Raw genomic sequence first — 22,654 nt, 5'->3', positions numbered from 1 at the left:
GTGAGCAACGAACACAGTATACGACCCCAACAGACCCACAGGTGAAGTGTCACCTCACCTGGAGGACTGTTTGGGGCCGTGAATGGTAGTAAAGGAAGAGGTGTAGGAGCAAGTGTAGCACTTGTTCTTCTTACAATGATAAGTGCTAGGAGGGAGATCAGTGGGGAGGGACAAATAGACAAGGGAGTCATGTAGGGTGTGACCCCTGCGGAAAGCAGCAAATGGGGATAGAGGGAAAGACACGTTTGGTGGTGGGATCCAGTTGGAGGTGGTGGAAGTAATCTGCTATACCAAGTTCCCCTTCTCAAGGTAAAGTTTGTTCTGAATATTCTTTGACTATCACTTGGACTGTTGTGAGCCGTTTCGGGCCTCTCATTGAAGAAAGGTAGTGCTGGCATAGGAGGGGGTCCGGAGGATGTTCATGAGAATGATCCTGAGAATGAAAGGGTTAACTTATGGGGCACGCTTGATGGCTCTGGGCCAATACTCACTGGAGTTTAGAAGAATGAGAAAATAATTCATTGAAGTCTATTGAATGGAATAGAGGCCAGATAGAATGGACGTGGAGAGGATGTTTCTTATACTGGGGAGTCTAGGACCAGAATGGAAGGACACCCCTTTAGAACAGAGATGAGGAGGAATTTCTTTAGCCAGAGGGTAGTGAATCCATGGAATTCATTGCCATGGGTGGCAGTGGAGGCCAAGCCACTGGGTATATCCAAATCTGTGGTGGAAAGGTTCTAGATGAGTAAGGGTGTCAAAAGTTATGAGGAGAAGGCAGGAGAATGGGGTTGAGAGGTATAATAAATCAGTCATGATAGAATGGTGGAGCAGACTCAATGGGCCAAATGGCCTAATTCTGCTCTGATGTCTTATTACCCTTGTATATCATTCTTGCACCCTCTGTAGTACCCAAAATTCTTTATATGGTAAACAACGCTGCTAAGTTCTCCATAATGGTGCACACATGGTTTGGTACAAGTTTAGTATGATCAATCTACATCTGAATTCTGCTCTTTTCAAAGCAAACCAGTGTTTGGCTGGCCTTCCTTCTTCTCTCAAGCTGTGTGGCAACTTTTAACTAAGGCAAAGATAACTGCTTATTTGTAACCTAAAATGAATTGAGCTGAAGCCCAAGCTGTCTGGCCAAGAAATGGGGAAGAAAACTAGAGTACTGTCTCTTTTGTTTAAAACAAATCTTTGAAACTGCCAGAGAACAGAATGAGACAAAGGGGTAGTCTGTCCATTAAAAATAATCTTCCACATAACTCAGACAATACCCCTTATTCACAAACTCCACCAAACATGCACATCACAAATGGAGCTCTTTGAGTGTTCTGTCTGCCCATCTCTGGATTGTCCAGATCACCCCTTTAAAGCTGCCTTTGAGAACATCTACCGCACATTTCACCTGCCAGTAATCAGTGCCATGTCTTCCAGAGGGAAATGTACGCTTGGTTCCTCATCCCAATCCCACCAATCACCCCGATTCTAAAGGCTCTTTCTTGTGCAGACCATATGCTGCTACTGTCCTTTCACCTTTTTCCCTCCCCACCATCCAAGCACTATTTCCAGGTGAGGCAGAGACTAACTTGCACTACGGCCAGTCTGGTGTGTGGTCTCCTCCACGCGGAGGAAACCAAGTGCTATTGAGGAACCACTTCTGAGTTCAGCCCACAGGGGAAACCCTCCACTTTCCATTGTCTATTGCCTTTACTCTCACTCATTCTCGCTCTGATCAAACCGTACCATTCCTGTGTAGACACAGTAAGCTTGAGGAACACCGCTTCCATCTTCTGCCTGGGCAAGTTAGATCTTTCAGGACTCCATACTGAATACAGGTAACTCGGATGGTATCAGTCGTCCACCTGGGATACTGGATCAGCTTGTTTCTCTCACCCTCTTTCTATTCTTTTCCCCTTTGGGACTGTCTATGCCGAGCGTGACATGCCAGGAACCTCCTGCTCTGCACTTTGCAACTCTTACATTCTTATTTTTCAGTTTTTTTTTGTCCACGTTCACCCATTCATTCAATGGCCCAATAGTCGGTTTAACCAGTTTATCCACAGATTCTTGATTCACACTCCCTGAATCTTTCAAGTTAAAAGTACATTTATTATCAAAGCATGTAATCAGTGTACAACCCTGCGATTCATCTTCTCCACAGACAGCAAAACAAAGAAAGCTATGGGACTCATTCAAAGACAAACATCAAAAATATCTTACTTCCCATTCTTCACCAGCATGACATGAAAAAGTACAAAAAACACAAATATCATACAATAGTTTCAGCGACTGAGATCCCACCATCTCATGGATCCACTTACCTTTCAAATCAACAGATTTCAAATTTCCATTTGCATCCAGCACAGAGTTAAACGTCCAGTCAGGAGAATCCTGTGTAACTTTTGTATCCGATAAAATTGCATCAGACGTCTCATCCCCGTGGGAAATGACTTCAGACTTGATATTCAATCTGGCATTGCTCATCATCCAGTCATCCTCCTTCAGTTCCTCCTCAGGTGAGGACTTCTCACATTCTTCAAACCGACCCTCAGAATCTGAAGAACTGTTTACAATGTAATCAGCAGGCTCCTCGACTATACTGAGCAATACTTCCTGATTTGGAGAATACATAATTGCATCACTTGGTCTGTGAATGAACTCCAAGGTCCTTTCATCTCCACTGGGACTATCACTTTCATTAAGTGGGCTATCTAAAGTCACTGGCAAGCAAGGTGGTCCTTCTGAGATGCTCTTGGACAACAGCTCTTCCGTGCCATCATTTTGGGAGACTTCTTCCTTTAAATCCACCATTGCTTGGACTTCTTTGGCCAATGCCTGCTCCTCCCCCAAACTGGAATCCGAAGAAGCGGTCTCCAACAACGCATCGACCTGCTTAGACCACTCGTCATCACAAGAGCAACCTAACTGGTCGTCACTCTGCTCGGGTTCACTTTCTAAATGACTGAGAGATAACAGTGCTGAAGAAATACCTTTCTCTTCATGTGAGGATTGCACTTCCGATAGCACTTCATTCTGTTCATGCGAAGGTAACACCTTCAAAGTTGTGTCACTTCGCTCATCTAATGCTGGCAATTCGAAAATTGTATCATTCTGATCAAATTCCTCTGAGGGATTTAAAGAGCAAGGCAGTTCAAGATTCTGTGGAACCTCATCCTCACCAGTCCTGCTGTGATGTCCTTCTTTACACCCATCGTCTGAGTCATTAAGTGGGTTTGCTGTAGCCACACATACCTCATCACCAGCTCTAGCACTCATTTCACCTGTGTCTACCAATGAACCCTCGGGGTTTGCACAGGAACCATTGTTACCCAACTCCAAATCCGCTGTGGCTTCCTCAGTAAGTTCAGCGAGTGGAGGCTTTTCACTGTTCAGCTGTACCCCTTGAAAATCCACCTCCTGAGAAGATCCCCCAGCTGGTCCACTTTCAGCTCCGGGCAGCTCAACACATTCTTTGGATTCTTCCAGTGTAATGACAGTAGACTCCAACTCTGTGTGAGCAAAAGTTTCCTCAGTGTCTGCCACCTGTCTGTCAGGATTTCCAATCACCCTGTCAACTTCAGGGACATCACTTTTGGATGTACACACTTGGTTGGAATGCAGTTCCTCACTGGACCCCAAGATTTCTTTGTATTCTCCATCGAAGCTTAGAAAGGTCTCATCACATTCATCTTCAGATGTGCTCTGCACAAGGGTATTGTTATCTAACTCGTTGTTAGAATCCACTGGTGACCTGAATCCTCCATCGGGGAGAGTGGACACAGCTTCACCACCAATTGCTTCACCCTCCAGTTCTAACTCTGTAATATTTTCTTGATTATTGGTAAGTTTTGCCTCAGGACACTTGGTGGTCAACTCCGCATTAGTTGATGTGCTGTCCCTTGGGGGCAGATTATCTGATTGCTCAACAGGCATTTCGGTTAACATTTGTGCAATTGGGCAGACGGCTTCAGGTGTGCAATCCTCTTTGTTCTCTTCTGTTCTTAAACTCTCAACGGGCTCAGCATGTACCGAAAGCCCTGGCTGTGGGTGCAGGCATGGTGAGGGAGGTACATCCTATTCCAAAATAAGAAAAAACAAGTCATAAATTGTTTTATTCAGTAATTGCCGTGATATAATATTTAGTACAGCAGTTTGAACAAAGAATCACTTCCCTGTTGTATACCCAGAGTAACACACACAAAACGCTGGAAGAATTCAGCAGGTTAGTCCTGCTCCAGCCCCACAGAAGTCCTGTCCCCACAAAAAATGCCTCACCTGCTGAGTTTCTCCTGCATTTTGTGTGTGTTGCTCTGGATTTCCAGCATCTGCAGACTATTGTTATGTCCTCCCTGACTTAGTTTGTTGTTTTATTTCTAGCTATTAGATCTCATTGCTTACTTGTAAGTTTACAGCTGTTGTTGATTACTTATTATTGCGTTGTTAAGCAATTAACCTTTGACATCAGGGCGGTTATATGCACGTGTATATTTATTCATTTATTAGTCAGAAGCACTTTTGCGAGTCAAAGGAATTTTAATCAGTATTTGAATCTATCTTTCGTGAGCTTGCCAGGAAGTATTGTCTTTTTACTCAGCTCCTCGCGTACCATAACTCTTCAATTAACAATAAAGTGGCCTTTAAAATATAACTACACTGAAACAGGAGTTGACCTACCTAGCTTAAGAGAACGGGGAAAAATCTTGAGTGAGGGCAGAATACTCGTGTTTATAACCTGTTATACATTCTCTATTTGACAAGCTGTTTGCACAAACAACAGTTTCGCATTTCTTCATACCAGTGATAAAATCATATGAATCTAGAGGCTGGCCTCCAGGCAGAACGAATCCACACTGTTCTTAAATCAGATTGGCCTAAAACTGCACCCAAAACACGACTCCAGTCTTTGAAGTGGAAGGCTCTTCACACAGCTCCAGTGTGTAAAAAAATAGCTTTAGTGGACAAGGTCAAATTGGCAACAGACTACTCCAGGCTCTGCATTCCCCTTCCCTGCACGGTTCCTCACCAACATCTTCTGTCACTGCTATCTTGCACCTCCCACACTGTGTTCACTCCTACTCTGAAAGTTCTAGATCCCACACAATGTGCTCTAATTCTCCCTTCTTCACATGTCTTTACTACCTCTGGATTTCTACCATAAAGACCAGACTCCCCTCCACTGACTGTCTATACTTCCCTTTACCTTGGGAAAGCAGCAAACGTGATCAAAGATCCCTGCCACCCTGGCCATTCTCTCTTCTACTGAGCAACAGATACCAAGGCTTGAAAACACAAAGCACCAGGTATCCTACACAGGAATGGACCTCTTATATGAGAGAGATGATTTCTTGATCTCTTAAACTACCTCAGTCATTAATTTATATATCTATCTACTTTTGGAGAGATACGGCTTAGATTAGGCCCTTCCAGCTTGCTGGGTTGCACTACCCAGCAATCTCCAATTTAACCCTAGCCTAATCATGGGACAATTTATAATGTCCAATTAATCTACATCTTTGGACTGTGGGAAGAAACCTGAGCACCGTGGGAAATCCCTTACATTCCATCAGGAGGATGTACAAACTCCTTACAGAGGATGCTAGGATTGACCAATGAACTTCAAGACCCCCAAGCTGTAATAGCATAGCACCAACCAACATTGTGACCTGTGCATTTTATTTGTCTACCTACACTGCACTTTCCCTGCAACCGTAAACTATACAGGTGGCCCCCGTTTTTCGAACGTTCGCTTTACGACAGCTCGCTGTTACGAAAGACCTACATTAGTACCTGTTTCCACTAACCAAAGAGGATTTTCACTTTTACGTAAAAAAGATGCCCGCTTTATACGTGTGTTTACCACGAGAAAGACTACAATGACCGTGAAGCCTTGTGCAGGCAGTTGTTTGCGCATGCGTGTATGTGCGTATGCGGTATGTACGTATGTGTGAATGTGCATAGGCGTGTACGTGCCGATTTTTTTTCTCCAAATCATCTTTGGCTGGCTGTCTTCTCAAGTTTGATAAGTGAAACTACACCGTAACTACAATATTTCTACTTTATATAGGGTGTATATTTATCATATCATTCCTGCTTTTACTATAGGTTAGTGTTATTTTAGGTTTTGTCTGTTATTTGGTTTGATTTGGTGGGTTATTTTTTGGGTCTGGGAACGCTCAAAAATTTTCCCCATATAAATTAATGGTAATTGCTTCTTCGTTTTACGACATCTCAGCTTACGAACGGTTTCATAGGAACGCTCTACCTTCGGATAGCAGGGGAAACTTGTAATCTGTTATTGCTTTTCCTTTTCTACTATCTCAATGCAGTTATGTTTGGAATGATCTGTCTGGATGGCTTGCAAACAAAGCTTTCTTCTGCATATGGAAACACATGACCATAATAAACCAATTACCATTCACCAAAGCCCGAAGCCCTGCCTCAAGTTGCAGCATTTCTCCTACCACCCACGATCAACATCAACAATTGTCCTAAGCAGAACCCATACCACCACAATCTACATTCTGGACCTGACAACACTCCATGGCAACAACACACACTAAATGTTGGTGGAACACAGCAGGCCAGGCAGCACCTATAGGGAGAAGCGCTGTCGACGTTTCGGGCCGAGACCCTTCGTCAGGACTAACACCCCCATGGTAGTCTACATTGCAAGATGGTCCTCCCAAAGTACAGGCCAAATTCATGAAACAGAGCCCGTAACCTGCTCTTGATCATCGTTCTGAATCGTGTTGCAAATGTCACCTCTCCCCACTCTCCCAATTAAGGATACTGGTGCATTTATGCAATAATAGATTATTACTATTAGAGGAAATTTTCCAGGATGCTACCTGAATTGGAGAGCATGTCTTATGAGGATAGGTTGAGTAAGCTAGGGCTTTTCTCTTTGGAGAGGAGGATGATGAGAGGTAACTTGATAGAGATGTATAAAGTGATAAAAGACATAGTTAGAGTGGACAGCCGAAGACTTTTTCCCTGAGCAGAAAAGGATAAAACAAGGAAAATAAGCGGCATACTTTTAATGGATGGGATTGGGGGTGGGGGGGAGTCAGAGGTAGTTTCTTTTAAACACAGACAATGGTGGACATTTATGAGTCTCTTAGATAGGCACATAGATGAAAGAAACTTCAGGAGAATTGGGGAGAGAAGGGTTAGATTGATCTTAGAGTCATAGAGTACTAGAAGTGAACAGCACAGATAGAGGCCTTTTGGCCCATCTCCTGTCCATGCCAAACCATTTAAACTGCCTACTCCCATCCGCCTGTCTCCATACCCCTACCATTAATGTCCCTATCCAAACTTCTCTTAAACATTGTAATCGAGCTCGCATGTACCACTTGCGCAGGCAGCTCTCACAACCCTGTGCGTGAAGAAGTTCCCCATCATATTCCCCTTTAACATTTCACCTTTCACCCTTAACCCATGACCTCTTGTAGTCCCACCCAACGCCAGTGGAACAAGCCTGCTTGCATTTACCCTGTCTGTACTCCTCATAAATCTCTCAATCTTCTACATTCCTAGCAATAAAGTCTTAACCAATTTAATCTTTCCTTATAAACTCAGGTCCACTAGACCCTGTAACATCTTTGTAAATTTTCTCTGTATTCTTTCAACCTTATTAACATTTTTCCTGTAGGCAGGTGACCAAAATTGCACACAATACTCCAAAAATAGGCCTCACCGACATCTTATACGACTTCAACATAACATCCCATCGCCTGTACTCAATACTTTGATTTATGAAGGTCAATGTGCCAAAAGCTCTCTTTATGACCCTATGTACCAGTGACACCATTTTCAATGAAATATGGACCTGTAATCCCAGATCCCTTTGCTCTACCACACTCCACAGTGTAAGACCTACCCTGGTTGGTCCTACCGAAGTACAAAACCTTACACTTGTCTGCTTTAAATTGCACCTGCCATTTTTCAGCCCATTTTTCCATCTTGAAGTTTAAACAGTTGGCCCAAGCTCAGCAGATGAAGGGAGTGTACTGTTCTATGCTCTATATTTTATTATGTAATCTGATGCAACTGGTCTTGATTCTTGGTTAAAAAGATCACCTGTCTGTTAACAATTACTTCTCTGCATTATAAAATATTTTAATGTTTTCCATTTTAAGCAGCAATCATGGCAATGAAAAACACATTTAGTATATGGGCTTCAAGATCTCAACCAAGAACACACTTGAATATCCAAAGCATATAAATATTGGCACCACCTTACCCCACCTTGTTCCTACATAATTGCACCAAGAAGCAGTTTCAGAAAAACAAGAGTTACATATTTATAAAAAGATGACCACACTAAGATTAATCACAGAAGAAGTGATTTTTCAGCCTTGACTTTCATCAAAGAAAACTGAATAAAGTAGAAATTTGATAAAAGTGCAAATCTGAATGAACAGAGGTTCTGGATTTGGTAACTGGACTAAACCAAGCTCCTGCTAAGGCAGGGGCATGGAATCTGCTTCCACAGCTGAAAGGTAAAAGGGAAATATATTTGGTTTAGAAACCATTCAGGACTGTTCTTACATGCTGTTCTCATACCCTTAAGTGATAATCAATTTGCCTTCCTCTGCATCAAGTAATGCAGTAAGTACTGTGTAAAAGTTCGGCACATATATATAGCTAGGGTGCATAAGAATTTTGCACAGTACTGTAGTAATTTTATGTATTGGACTGTACTGCTGCCGCAAAAAATCAACTTCATGACATATGTGAGTGATGATAAACCTGTACCTGACGGGTCTCTATTGCAAACTGAGAGTGGGAAGGGGACAGGGAGACAGGGATTATGGTTGGGAAAAGGGGAAGGCAGAAGAGAGGGAGTGGGAATCACCAGAGAAACATTCTGTAATCATCAATAAACAAATTGTTTAAAATCAAATGACCTTGCCTGGTGTCTCTCAGGGCTGGGTATGTCTGCCCGCGCCACGCACCCCCCCCCCCCCCCAATCTCCGGCGATCCCTCTCAGTCACCTGTCGCACACCCCTCTCACGGCACTCTACTCTCACCATTCCCAGCATCCTTTGCTCCTGCCTGATTTACAAACCCACTCTTTGCTTTGCGTTGGCAAATACAGTACTGTGCAAAAGCCTCAGGCACCTGAACTATATACATATATGTGCCTAAGACTTTTGCACAGTACCGTATGGTGGCATTTCTTCATCTAGGTTCACAGAATGACCAGGGCCACTTCCAGAACACTGCACCCCAACAAATAAATTAACACATCTGACGACAAGAGACTGCAGAAGCTGGATTCTGGAGCAATCTGATGACAGTGGATCAATTTAAAAAGCTGAATTTTCTTAGGCAGACAGAAGAAACTCAACTTATTCACCCATTATACATTAAATATAGAAGATATCCAGCAAGTCTGATAGCACAACTAACATTTGAAAACTGCCCATTTCAGATCAGTAGGGCTATTTGGAACAGTCATAAATGATAAATAATATTCATAAATTATTCATAGTCATTGCATGATTAATATGTGTAAAGGTAAATAATGATACTAATGAAATATTGTAATTTAAAATGAAGATGAAGGTAATTATCCCTTCACATTTATTGGCACACATTCTGGAAGTGACAGAAATGCCACATTTACCTCCTCCTTCACCTCCATTTAGGGTCCCAAACAGTCCTTTCAGGTGAGGCAACACTTCACCTGTGAATCTGCTGAGTTTGTCTATTGTGTCCAGTGCTCTCAATGGAGCCTCCTTTACATTGGTGAGACCCGACATAAATTGGGGGACTGCTTTGTCCAGCACCTCACTCCTTCTGCCAAAAGCAGAATTGCCCAGTGGCCAACCTTTTTAATTCCTATCCTCATTCCTGTATCAACATGACATGGCTGCAATGAGGCCACTGAAAAGCAACACCTCATATTCCATTTAGGTAGCCTCCAACCTGATGACATGAACACTAATTGCTCCTTCTGGTAAAAAAAAAATATGCCCCCCCCATTCTTCTATTCCCTACTGTGGCCTTTGGCCTCTTCTCCTCATCTGCCTATCATTTCCCCCTGATTCCCCTCCTTCTTCCCTTTCCCCTATGGTCCACTCTCCTCCAACTAGCAGGTTCCGTCTTCCCTTTACTTTTCTCACCTACCTGGCTTCAACTATCATCTTCTTGCCTGTACTCTTTCCCTTCCTCCCCACCTTTTTATTCTTCACCCTTCCTTTTCAGACCTGAAGAAGGGTCTCGGTCCAAAACATTGATTGTTTATTCATTTCCATAGACGATGCCTGACCTGCTAAGTCCCTTCACCATTTTGTGTGCGTTGCTCAGGATTTCCAGCATCTGCACAATATCTTGTGTTTACAATTTAGAAAGCTATTCGATGCATAACAGATTGATGATTGATTCAACAACGTCTCATTTATTCCTGTATAATGTTAATAGGAAGGAGATAGAAGATGGACCCAACTCTTACTTCAAAATCTCCATGATTTGGAGTAAAATTTCAAATTATGCTCCAAATCATCAAGATCTTTTAGTTTTATATGGCGGTGTATTGTCAAATGATAATTACAATTTTATGTTTGATGGAGGGCACAACCCACTCCACCATTAAGGGCAACATTTAAGAGAGGTTTGGACAGATATATAGGTGGGAGGGGTACAGAGGGCTATGGTCCAGGTGCAGCTCAATGTGACAAAGCAGAATAATAGTAACACACACAAAACGCTGGAGGAACTCAGCAGGTCAGGCAAAACCTATGGAAATAAGTAAACTGTCGATGTTTTGGGCTTCTTCAGGTAGAATAATAGTTCAGCACAGACGGAATGGGACAAAGGGCCTGTATATCTGCAGCAGTGCTCTATGATTTTCACTCTATTATGATGATTAAGGTGGTACCTCTCAAGATAGGTGGGGACCCTCACCATCCAGGATGCCCTCTTTTAATTGCTACCATCGAGTTGATAATATGGGAGCCTGAAGACCCACACTGAATACTTTAGGAACAGCTTCTTCCCCTCTGCCACTGGATTTCTGATCAGTCCATGAACTCACTATTCCACTTTCACACTCTATATTTATTTTAAAATAGTACAGTTTTTTTTTTAATGTCTTACATTGCACTGCCGCCACAAAACGACAAATTTCACGACATATGTCAGTGATTCTGACTCTGACAAGGTTTTACACAGAACTTCTGTGGTTAAAAATGGTTTGCGCTTTGAAACCAAACTGACGGTGAAGAGTTTGTGAAGCCAAGCTGATTCTTACCATGTCTCGCCTGTGAGAGTGGATGTACTTCTGCAGTTCGCTGATGTTGTGTTCCACGCTACTGAGCTCTGCTCCTTGGGGGTTATTGATGGTGTACATGTAAACATTCAGATGCTGCTGAAATTGCACAGAGCAGTCTTCAGAGGATACAATCGGTGTTACGTCCTCTTGCAGAGCTGCAGCGGAGTTTTGTCTGAAACAGAAGGAACAGCAGCAGTTAAACATCCTGAAGTGTTCTACCGGCTTTGACACATTGGAGCAACTCACAGGACTTTGGGGCGTCAGCTCAGGATAGCACTGAATTGTGAAAGCAAAGGTTCCATCCGGGAAGCCACTGTAGAGAATGCAGCTGCTTTCTCCTGCTACGCATCTGTGGGGAGGTGCTTAACAAGCACCTGCGGCTTCCGCTGAAATCGGGATGTGAGGGGATCACTTGGCAGCTTTCTGACACATGTCCCAAGGGGATCCATCCTCCATTCAACTCGACTTGGCGTAGTGCAGCCAGGTATTGGAGAAACAGAGCAAAATGAGTTTACAACAATGCACAGAAAATGCTGCAGGAACTCAGCAAGGCAGGCAGCATTTACGAAGAGGAATAAACAGCCGATGCTTCAAGCTGAGACCCTTCATCAGGACTGAAAAGGAAGGGAGCAGACCAGAATAAAGAGTAAGGGAAGGAGTACAAGCTGGCAGGTGATCAGTAAGACCAGGTGAGGCAGAGGTACGATGTAAGACGCTGGGAGGGATAGATGGAAGAAATAAAGGACTTAAGGAGGAGGAATCAGATAGGAGAGCACAGTGGACCATGGAAGAAATGGGAAGGGGGAACCAGAGGGAGGTGATAGCCAGGTGAAGAGAGAAGGAGTGACAGGGTAACCAGAAAGGCGAACAGAAAACGAGGTGGAGAGAGAGGGTAGAAATTACCAAAAGTCTAAGAAATCAACATCCATGCCGTCAGATTGGAGGTTACCCAGACAAAAAATGGCGGGTTGCTCCTCCTACCTGAGATTGGCTTCATCAATGTAGTAGAGGCGGCCATGGACAGGCATGCCAGAATGAGAATGGGAAATTGAACTGAGTTTACAAATATTCATGTACAACTCCAATATGCAACTTTAAGAGATCATTCTCAGCCAGTTATGATAAACATTCTCAGCACTCTGCTTTGCCAATGCTACTTCCAATAACTGTCTCATGGCTGGAGATCAGACTAACACATCTTTCAAAGTTGAACACCAAGTTGTATCAGTTACTTCTGTGCCCGGAACCAAGTCATCAACTTGAACCATTGCAGGACGCTACTGAACATCTTGTTTCTGAAGCAGTCTGGCTTGTTCAAAAGAGCAACTTTTCACAAGGTACTCAGGAAATGTCAATAAACATTGGCTTTCGCAATGGCACCTGAGTCAAAAGTGAACAAACAAATTGCAGATATTGATATCAGGATAACAGTGCTGCTAGGGAGTTGTAACATCGATGGGGAGATGTAGATCAATGATTGGTAATACTGGGTGGATACTATCATACACTAGGGAGCAGGGACTATGCTGAACACTATTTTTTCCTCTAATAACACACAGATTCACAACTCCTCACATCACTTGAGATATTATGTGAATCAACTGGATTCAATTTGACTGAAGATGACAAGAACGTGATGAAGATTAAGTTAATCAATGATCAAGATTCAGCTTGATTCACCATATGCAGTCTTTGTATGTCTGCCTACCATCATAACAGGCCAATAGCAGATGCCATTTAATTGGCTCTTCACACGACCTTGGAACATCGGGACAGCAAAGATGCAAACATCAGAATGTTCTTTATTGAATGCAGCTCAGAATTCAATAATATCATCCTGAGAAATCTAATCACTAAGCTTTAAGATGTTGGCCTCAATTGTGCAACTGAATCTTTCATTTACTCACTTGCAGACCCCAGTCAGTTTGGATTGGCAACAGCATCTCCTCCACAATCGCCAACAGCACAGGTACACCACAGGGATATGTGGTTAGACCCTTTCTCTACTGGGTTTATAGGTGTGGCTATGATTTAAATTTGCTGACAACACCACTGTCATTGGCTGAATCAAAGGTGGTGATGAATCAGCACATAGGAGGGAGATTGAAAATCTGGCTGAGTGATGCCACAACAACAACCTCTTACTCAATGTCCGTAAGACTAGGGAGCTGATTATTGACTTCAGGAGGAGGATACTAGAGGTGCATGAACCAGTGCTCAAAGGGGAATCAGCAACTTTAAATTCCTTGGTGTTATCATTTCAGAGGATCTATCCTGGGCCCAGCAGGTAAGTGCCATGACAAAGAAAACACAGCATCACCTCTACTTCTTTGCAAAGATTCAGCACAACATCTAAAGCTTTAACAAACTTCAATATTTGCTTGGTGGAGAGCATATCAACAGGTTGCATCATGGCCTGGTATGGAAATCACAGTGTCGCAGTGGATACAGCTCAGTCCATCACGGGTAAAGCCCTCCCCACCATTGTAGGAAGGCAGCACCCATCATCAAGGATCCCCACCATCCAGGCCACGTTCTCTGCATGCTGCTGCCATCAGGAAGAAGGGACAGGAGCCTCAGGACCCACACCTTCAGGAACAGTTACTACCCCTCAACTATCAGGCTCTTGAACCCAAGCAGATGACTTCACTCAGCCGAACTGTCCCCAAACCAATGGACTCATTTTCAAAGCCTCTTCATCTCATGATCTTGATGTTTATTGCTGATTTATTATTACTTTTTTTGTATTTTCACAGTTTGTTATCCTTGCACATTGATTGCTTGTATGTTCTGTCGGAGGAGGTCTTTCATTGATTTACTGTGTTTCTTGTATGCCCACAAGATAACAAATCTCAGAGTTGTATACAATGACATATATGTAATTTGCTTTGAACTTTGAATTTACAATAACAAAATTAACAATGATAAAGAATAAAGAATTATACATAAATTTAGAAATTAAAGTATAGATAAGGAATAAAATGTGCATAAATACCAGCATGCAATACCAATGCAGTGACTGAGGTAATATATTGAGGGGGTGGGGTGGCTAACTTAAGCGGTTGATCAGACTGACTACCTCGGGGAAGAAACATTTAAGATTATGTGAAGTTTTAGTAGCCTTGTAAGCAATTGCAAGAAGGGAGCTTTTGGAAAAGGCTGTTTTCAGGGTGGATAATGTCAACCATGGTTTTTCCCGGCTGCTTCTTTGTCCTGTGGACATGTACAATCCCTGCAGTGATGGTAGACCTTTTCTGCTGACCTGACAGTTCACTGTAGTTTTTGTATACTGTGAGAAGACTTTTTAGATAACACAAGATTCAACCTGATTTTTTGAATGCGTCTTTTTAAATATCCAAGCTACTATTAATTTCAAGTAATAATCCCATACCTTGATGCAGTAACCACAAAAAAAAGCAACACCTATAAAACCACACTGCATCTTAATCTTTCTTCTCATTTCAGAGCTGTTAAGCTCTGATTTTTGGACTTGGAAATTTCCCCCCCATTTTATCATTAAATGTTTCCCTGATGACAATTTACAAACTGCCAAATCCTAAAATGCATCCGTAAACTAATATAACACATTTTTACAGGAACACCCAACCCGGAGAGTAAACCCACTTGGAAATTAATTGTTACTTGAGATGGAGCGCTCCTTTTAAACACACCTTCTAGCACTTAAATATGTGGAGTCTGCAAATATTCTCACCCAGGTCACCATATCCCTCCTGGGGGCTGGCTATATATTAGCAAAGTTCACAAACCGCATCTGGTTCTAGCAAGAACTTGACTGCATCTGAAAATATTTCCACTTCATGTGCAGTGTCATGTGAAGCATATTTATTTCTTCTCTGATTTACTGCAAATGGTGTCTAGATGCATTTACAGTACCCATAAATCTGCGGATTTGGCACAGGCAAATCCACTCAAACTACCGGTATATAATGACAACCAGAGCTACTGTCACTGTAGCACAGTAGTGAATGGTGAGGAAAACGCTTTACAGTGCCAGCGATTGGGATTCAATTCTCACACCACTGTATGTTCTCCTGTAACCGTATGTGTTTCTTCCAGGTGCTCCAGTTTCCTCCCATATTCCAAAGACATACGGGTTAAGGTTACAATTAGTAAGTTGTGGGCATGCTATGTTGGTACTGGAAGCATGGCCACACTTGTGAGCTGCTCCCAGCAAATCCAGATGCTGTGTTGGTCGCTGACACAAATGACTCATTTCACTGAGTTTTGATGTTTCGATGCACATGTGACAAATAAAGCTAATCTTTATATTGTCTTTAAGCACAGTGAACCCAAAATGTCTTAAGTATCAAGGCAGACAGTCTTCTAAATAATAATAGAACATAAAACAGTACAGGACTTTGGCCCACAGCGTCGTGCTGACCTTTTAACCTACTCTAAGATCAATCTAAACCTTTCCCCCATTAATAGACCCCCATTCTTCTTTCATCCATGTGTCTATCTAAGAGTTTCTTAAATGCTCCTGATATATCTGCCTTTACCACCACCCCGACACGGTGCTCCACGCAGCCACCACTGTGTTTAAAAAAAACTTATCCTTTGTCATCCTTCACCCTGCCTATATTTTCTTTTATAACCTTTATAAATATTAAATTCTCACTATTAATTAGTGACAAAATTTTGCTGGCGACTATGCGTGAGCCAGTACACTACATCTCTTACCTCTCCTTAACCCACTGGCTGCCATTTAAATGACTTATCTGGGAGTATCCTCACCATGAGTCAGAAAGGGAGTGCCCTTAAAAACAACTAAATCACTTAATGGATTAACTATGTCCATCCAATCTGGGCTATAAATAACACTAATGAGATTAAGCCCTTGACTTCTTATAAGGAATAAAGTTCTTCTTTTTAGACCATTAGAGATAGGAGCAGAAATAGGCTATTCGACCCTTTGAGTCTGCTTTATCATTCTATCATGGCTGATCTATTATCCCTCTCAATCTGATTCTCCTGCTTTTTATCCCCATAAACTTTGATGCCTTCACAATCAAGATCCTATCAACCTCCACTTTAAATATACCCAATAATTTGGCCCCCAAAGCTGTCTGCAGCAATTACTTCCACAAATTCACCACCCTCTGGCTGAAGAAATTCCTCCTCATCTCTGTTCTAAAGGGACATCCATTTATTCTGAGGCTGGTCCCTTTGGACCAAGACCACCCCCAAAATTGGAAGCATCCTCTTAACATCCACTCTGTCTTGGTCTTTCAATTTACAATAGGTTTCAATGAGATCCTCCTCCTCATCCTTCTAAACTTGAGCGATTACAGGCCGAGAGCCATCAAATGCTCCTCTTACATTAATCTTAATACATTTTCAATGAACTGTGGTTAAGCAGCCATTGGCACTGATTATATTGTGAAGCTAACTATAATTATTCTGTCTTACCCAGTCACTGCAATGATGCTGACATACAAAGCAGAAATATAATGGCACATTAAGACCTCTGACCTTCAATGATGATTGGGGTTTCCACATTGGGGATCTGGGCATCATTGGCATTGCCAGCATTTATTGTTTACCCCTATTTGCCCTCAAGGTGGTGGCCAGCCACTTTCTTGAAACTCCCCCTTCTGCCCTAGGCACTGTTGGAGCAGGAAACTTCGGCCACGATGAAAGAACGGTGCACAATTCCCAAGTCAGGATGATGTACGATTTGAAGGGGAAACTTGCGGGAGGTGGTGCTGCCCTCCTCCTTGGTGGGTGAAGTCGCGGGTTTTGGAGGCGTTGTTGGTGGAGTCTTCTTCAAAAACTACAGTGCATTCTGTAGGTGGTGGTGCACAGGACAACCACGTGCGCTAGAGGTGGAGTCCGTGAACACTGAGGGTGGTAAATGAAGTGGAGACCTTATCCTGTGCTGCTTCGGAGCACAAATTCCATCCTCCCTCTGAGTTGTGCCTTGTAGATGGCAGAAACGTTCTGGTCTCTCAGCTGTTGAGTCCCCATCATAGAACACAGAACAGTACAGCACAGTGCAGATCCTTTGGCCCACAATGTTGTGCCAATCTTATAACCTATTCCAAAATCTACCTAGTGCTTCGCTCCCACATATTCCTCCATTTTCCTTTCTTACGTGTGTCTCTCCAAGTCTCTTAAATGCTCCCAATGTATCTGCCTCTATCATCAGCTTGGCACCCACCTCTGGCACAATTCAATACCTTAAAATTATGTCTTCACCATTAGCCATTACCACCCCAGGAAAACAGCACTGGCTCTCCACCTCCCATGCTCCTTCCGTCCAAGCAGAAAAGTCACAGCTTGCTCAGTCTTCACTCATTAGACACGCTCTCTAATCCAGGCAGAGTCCTGGTAAATTTCCTCCGCACCCTGTCTAAATCCTTCACATCCTTCCTACAATGAGGCAGACAGAACTGAACCCAATCATATGCCAGCATACTCCCAGCTGTGCCTGCATGTAGCACATGCACGTGGCTACAACACCCAATCTGCTAGAGGAAATCAGCAGGTTGAGCCACATCTATCCTGGAGCAAGATCTCAACCTGAAATGTGAATAATTCCTTTCCGCCCACAGACGTTGCTCAACTCACTGAGTTGCTCTAGTAGAGGAAGTGTTGATCCAGGTTTCATCATTCACAGTCTCGTGTTTCCACCTGCGTGGCTTTGTATCTTCACTTGTGCGGTTGATCCTCTTGTACTTCCAGTTGGTGGTGACTCCCAGGTTATTATTGGTAGGGCAGGGCAAGTGGCGATTGTGAGACATTGGAGACAGAAAGGTTAAAGACCCTTGTTGGTGCAGAGGGGGAGTTGTATTACGTTGCAGCTAGCCACGTTTAGTCTGTCTGCAGAAATGGCTCCATAAGAACCCAGAATAATTCAACAACATACTGAAGAAATTCAGCGTGCAAGTACTCCTAGAGTCCAGAACAGGAGTTCCCAACATGTAGTCCATGAGCCCCTCAGTTAATGGTAGGGGTAGTTAAAGGTAGAACGATGGGGGAGTGGCATTAAAAGCTACCAAATATAGTACTGTGCAGAAGTCTTGTGTGTGTGTGTATATATATATATATATATATATATATATAGAAAGAGAGAGATAGATAGAGAGATAGAGATAGAGAGAGAGAGAGAGAGAGAGAGAGAGAGAGAGAGAGAGCCTAAGACTTTTGCACAGTACTGTAGTAATTTTATGTATTGCACTGCACTGCAAACAAAAATTCATGACAAATGTGAGTGATGATGAATTTGATTCTGATATGGGTCTCTGTTGTCGATTGAGAGCGGGAAGAGGGCAGGGAGAGGGGAATCATGGTTGGGAAAAGGGGAAGGAAGAGGGGAGGGAGTGGGAAGCACCAGAGAGACATTCTGTAATGATCAATAAACCAATTGTTTGGAATCACATGACCTTGCCTTTTGCCTCGGGGCTATGTGTGCCCACGCCATCCTCTGCCCCAACACTCCTCCTCTTCCACCTGCCCCTACCCCCTCCCTTTTCAAATCTTTTTATTGATTTTGAGAAAAAAACATAAGTAAAATATAAGTACAAAAACATTTGAGAGTACACAATAGATTCATTAATAATCAATTATATATTATCAATGTAAAAAGTCTCCCAAACTTATAATATTAATATGAAGGATTTAAAACGAAAAGCAAAGAAAAAACCCCAAAAAGAAGAAAAAAAAACAATATATAAAAAAAAACTAACATGGGCAATTGTATAATGTTAAATACATACAGTAGTGCCAATGACTCCGAACCTCCATTTATACAATTCAGGATGGTAACAATAAGGTTCAGGATCAGACCATTTAATTCGCATGAAAATGTTGAATAAATGGTCTCCAAGTTTCCTCAAATTTAACTGAGGAGTTAAAGACCACACTTCTAATTTTTTCTAAACTCAAACAGGAAATGGTTTGAGAGAGCCACTGAAATACAGTTGGAGGATTAATTTCTTTCCAGTTCAATAAAATAGATCTTCTAGCCATTAGTGTAACAAATGCAATCATTCGCTGAGATGAAGCAGATAGACACATATTATCTATCATAGGTAGACCAAAGATTGCAGTAAAAGGATGCGGTTGAAGATTAATATTTAAAACTCTTGAAATGATATTAAAAATATCCTTCCAATAGCTTTGTAAACAAGGACAAGACCAAAACATATGGGTCAATGTAGCAATATCAGAATGACATCTATCACAGGTTGGATTAACATAAGAATAAAATCGAGCAAGTTTATTTTTAGACATGTGGGCTCTGTGTACAACCTTGAATTGTATTAGAGCATGTTTAGCACAAATAGAGGATGAGTTTACCAATAATAAAATTTTTTCCCATTGCTCAGCAGATATAGGGCAATGCAATTCTTCCTGCCATTCCTTCTTAATTTTTTCTGATATATCTGGCTGTACCTTCATAATCATATTGTAAATGATAGCTACTAAACCCTTTTGATAAGGATTAAGAGTTAGAATTCTCTCTGTAATGTCCAATGGACATTCTTTCGAAAAAGACTTTAATTCATTATATAGAAAATTTCTAATTTGTAAGTATCTAAAAAAATGGGTTTTAGATAAATTGTATTTGTTAGATAACTGTTCAAAGGACATAATGTTATCATCCAAAAACAGATCACGAAAACATGTTATACCTTTTGTTTTCCATAGGAAAAAAGCTTGATCTATAGATGATGGCCGAAAGAAGTAATTAGATATTATAGGACTTGACAGTATAAACTTATTCAAGCCAAAAGATTTACGAAATTGAAACCAGATTCGTAATGTATACTTAACTATGGGATTAGTTATCTGTTTATTAATTTTGAGTAACGAAAAAGGAAGTGAAGATCCTAAGATTGAGATCAATGAGAAATCTTGCACAGATTTACATTCCAAATTTACCCATTGTGGGCCAGCTACTGTAGTCAATTCTTGTGTCCAAAATATCAAATACCGTATATTAACTGCCCAATAGTAAAATCTTAGGTTTGGTAAAGCCAAGCCGCCCTCCTTCTTTGGCTTCTGTAAATATTTTTTGCCTAATCTAGGATTTTTGTTCTACCACAAATAGGAAGATATTTTAGAGTCAACCATATCAAAAAAAGATTTAGGGATAAAAATTGGTAATGCTTGAAATAAATATAGAAATTTAGGTAGTATCATCATCTTAATGGCATTAACTCTGCCTACCAAAGACAAAGATAGTGGGGACCATCTATTAGCAAGTTGCTTAATTTGATCTATTAAGGGTAAAAAATTAGTTTTAAACAAATCTTTATGTTTTTTAGTAATTTTAATACCTAAATAGGTAAAATAATCTGTAACGATTCTATATGGTACATGATTATAAATTGGAATATACATATTTAATGGAAAAAGTTCACTCTTATTAAAATTCAATTTATAACCAGAAAAATTACTAACTTGAGCAAGTAAAGAAGAAATAGCAGGAATAGATCTTTCAGGATCAGATATATATAATAACAAATCGTCCGCATATAATGATACCTTATACATCGTCTCTCCACGGGTAATGCCTAAAATATTGGGTGATTCACGAATAGCTATAGCCAAGGGTTCTAAAGCAATATCAAATAATAAAGGGCTCAAAGGACAACCTTGCCTTGTACCGCGAAATAATTGAAAAAAAGGGGATTTTTGATTATTGGTAAAAACCGAAGCTAAAGGTTTATGATATATTAACTTAATCCATGATATAAATTTTGATCTAAAATTAAAATGTTGCAATGTATTGAATAAATATGACCATTCGACTCTATCAAATGCTTTTTCGGCATCCAAAGAGATAATACATTCTGGGATTTTAGATGAAGAGGTATAAGCAATATTAATTAATTTTCTAATGTTAAATCCTACCCCCTCCCACAGCACCAGCAGTGAGCAAGACATTGTGGGCACCCTAACTCAGAGTGAACATGCTCAGAATAGAAGGATGAACCTTTGGAACAGAGATGAAAAGGAACTTCTTTATCTAGAGGGTGGTGAATCTGACACTTAGGCAACTTAGCATGTAAAGCCCTCAAGAATTCAGAGGAATGAGAGGGGACTCTCATTGAAACCTACGAAATATGGATGTTGTGAGGATGTTTCCAATAGTGGAAGAGTCCAGACCAGAGGGCACTAAAATCATACCACCTTAGCACCAAAATGAAACATGGTTCCATTTTCCAAATTACTCAGTGACAAATGCACCAGAGATAGAACAACTCTGCTGTCAATCAAAATCAAGCTACACAAATAAAAAATAAATTTCATTCTGAGTAGCGAAAAGGTGGGAGGCCAGAAATGTCTGACCCATGATCTGTAGACTTCTTTGTGCATCACTTTCCTTGCTAATCAGTCGGGTGAGGGAAATTTGGAAGTTACTTTACAAACGGAGATGCGATGGAGATTTGAAGTGGTTTAGGGGTGAGCTACGGTACTTGCAAAGGGGTCTAGTGCCCATCCAGTCTATTCACCATTCAATCATGGCGGCTTCATTTTCTTCACCACATTCTCCTGCCTTCACACTGTAAACCTTTGATGCCCTTACTAACCAAAAACCTATCACCTCCACTTTACGTGTGACTTGGCCTCCAGAGCCATCTGCGGCAATGAATTGCATAGATTCACCATCCTCTGGCTAAAGAAATTCCTGTTCCTCTATGTTATAAAGGGACATTCTTTTGTTCTGAGACTGTGCCCTCTGGTCCTAGACTCATCACTATTGGAAACATCTTCTCCATGTCCATATTTGGCAGGTTCCAATAAGATACCCCCCTCATGCTTCTAAACTCGAGAAGTACAGGCCCAGAGCCATAACTTTTATTTCTGGGATCATTGTTCTGAACCTCCTCTGGAATTTTTCCAATACCAGCAGATACTTATTTTAGATTTTGGGGCATAATTCTTCAAATGCTTTCTGACCAATGTCTTTTAAAGCATTAAAGCCTTGCTTTTATAGCTAGTCCTCTCAATATGATTGCTGACATTGCAGTTCCCTTCCTTACTACTGACAGTGTAAGACAGCTTACTACAGTGTGGGGGAGACATTATCATACATGAGGAACTGACAGAGAGAGACATCAAAACGGTAGTGACTCATTATGTATGGAGTGATGAGGGACAGAGGGATGATGGTTCTAGTTTTAATGCTTCTATATATACTTGGGAAGAAATACATTAAGAAATTTAGTGGTTATGTGAAGAAATAAAATATTTCTTAGAGTTCTAAAGGAAGTTTTACAGTTTCTCTCCTGTTCTAACTGGTACACAGGGATCTTTGATAAAGCCAAAGCACTGGTTCTTTCCCAAGATCTTTACGAGACAATAACCTTCAGCAATTCAAGCCAGCGCTAGTT

The 22,654-nt window shown here is 41.5% G+C and overlaps 1 protein-coding gene across 7 annotated transcripts in view; it reads right to left on the bottom strand.

The window, feature by feature from the left end:
- akap13 (A-kinase anchoring protein 13) overlaps positions 1-22,654 on the bottom strand; it is a 554,439-nt gene that overhangs the window by 288,206 nt on the left and 243,579 nt on the right. For all 7 annotated transcript variants that reach the window (XM_073032598.1, XM_073032600.1, XM_073032601.1 and 4 more), the window contains exons 7-8: positions 11,268-11,460; positions 2,328-4,080 (exon numbers count right to left, since the gene is read on the bottom strand). In XM_073032598.1, the coding sequence (XP_072888699.1) occupies positions 2,328-4,080; positions 11,268-11,460 (1,946 nt within the window). The remainder of the gene's footprint in view (positions 1-2,327; positions 4,081-11,267; positions 11,461-22,654) is intronic.

This window comes from Hemitrygon akajei, chromosome 30 (genome assembly GCF_048418815.1).
Source record: "Hemitrygon akajei chromosome 30, sHemAka1.3, whole genome shotgun sequence".
NCBI lineage: Eukaryota > Metazoa > Chordata > Chondrichthyes > Myliobatiformes > Dasyatidae > Hemitrygon > Hemitrygon akajei.
Note: the sequence above shows the minus strand (reverse complement) of the source record. Positions and strands in the feature narration are given on the sequence as shown.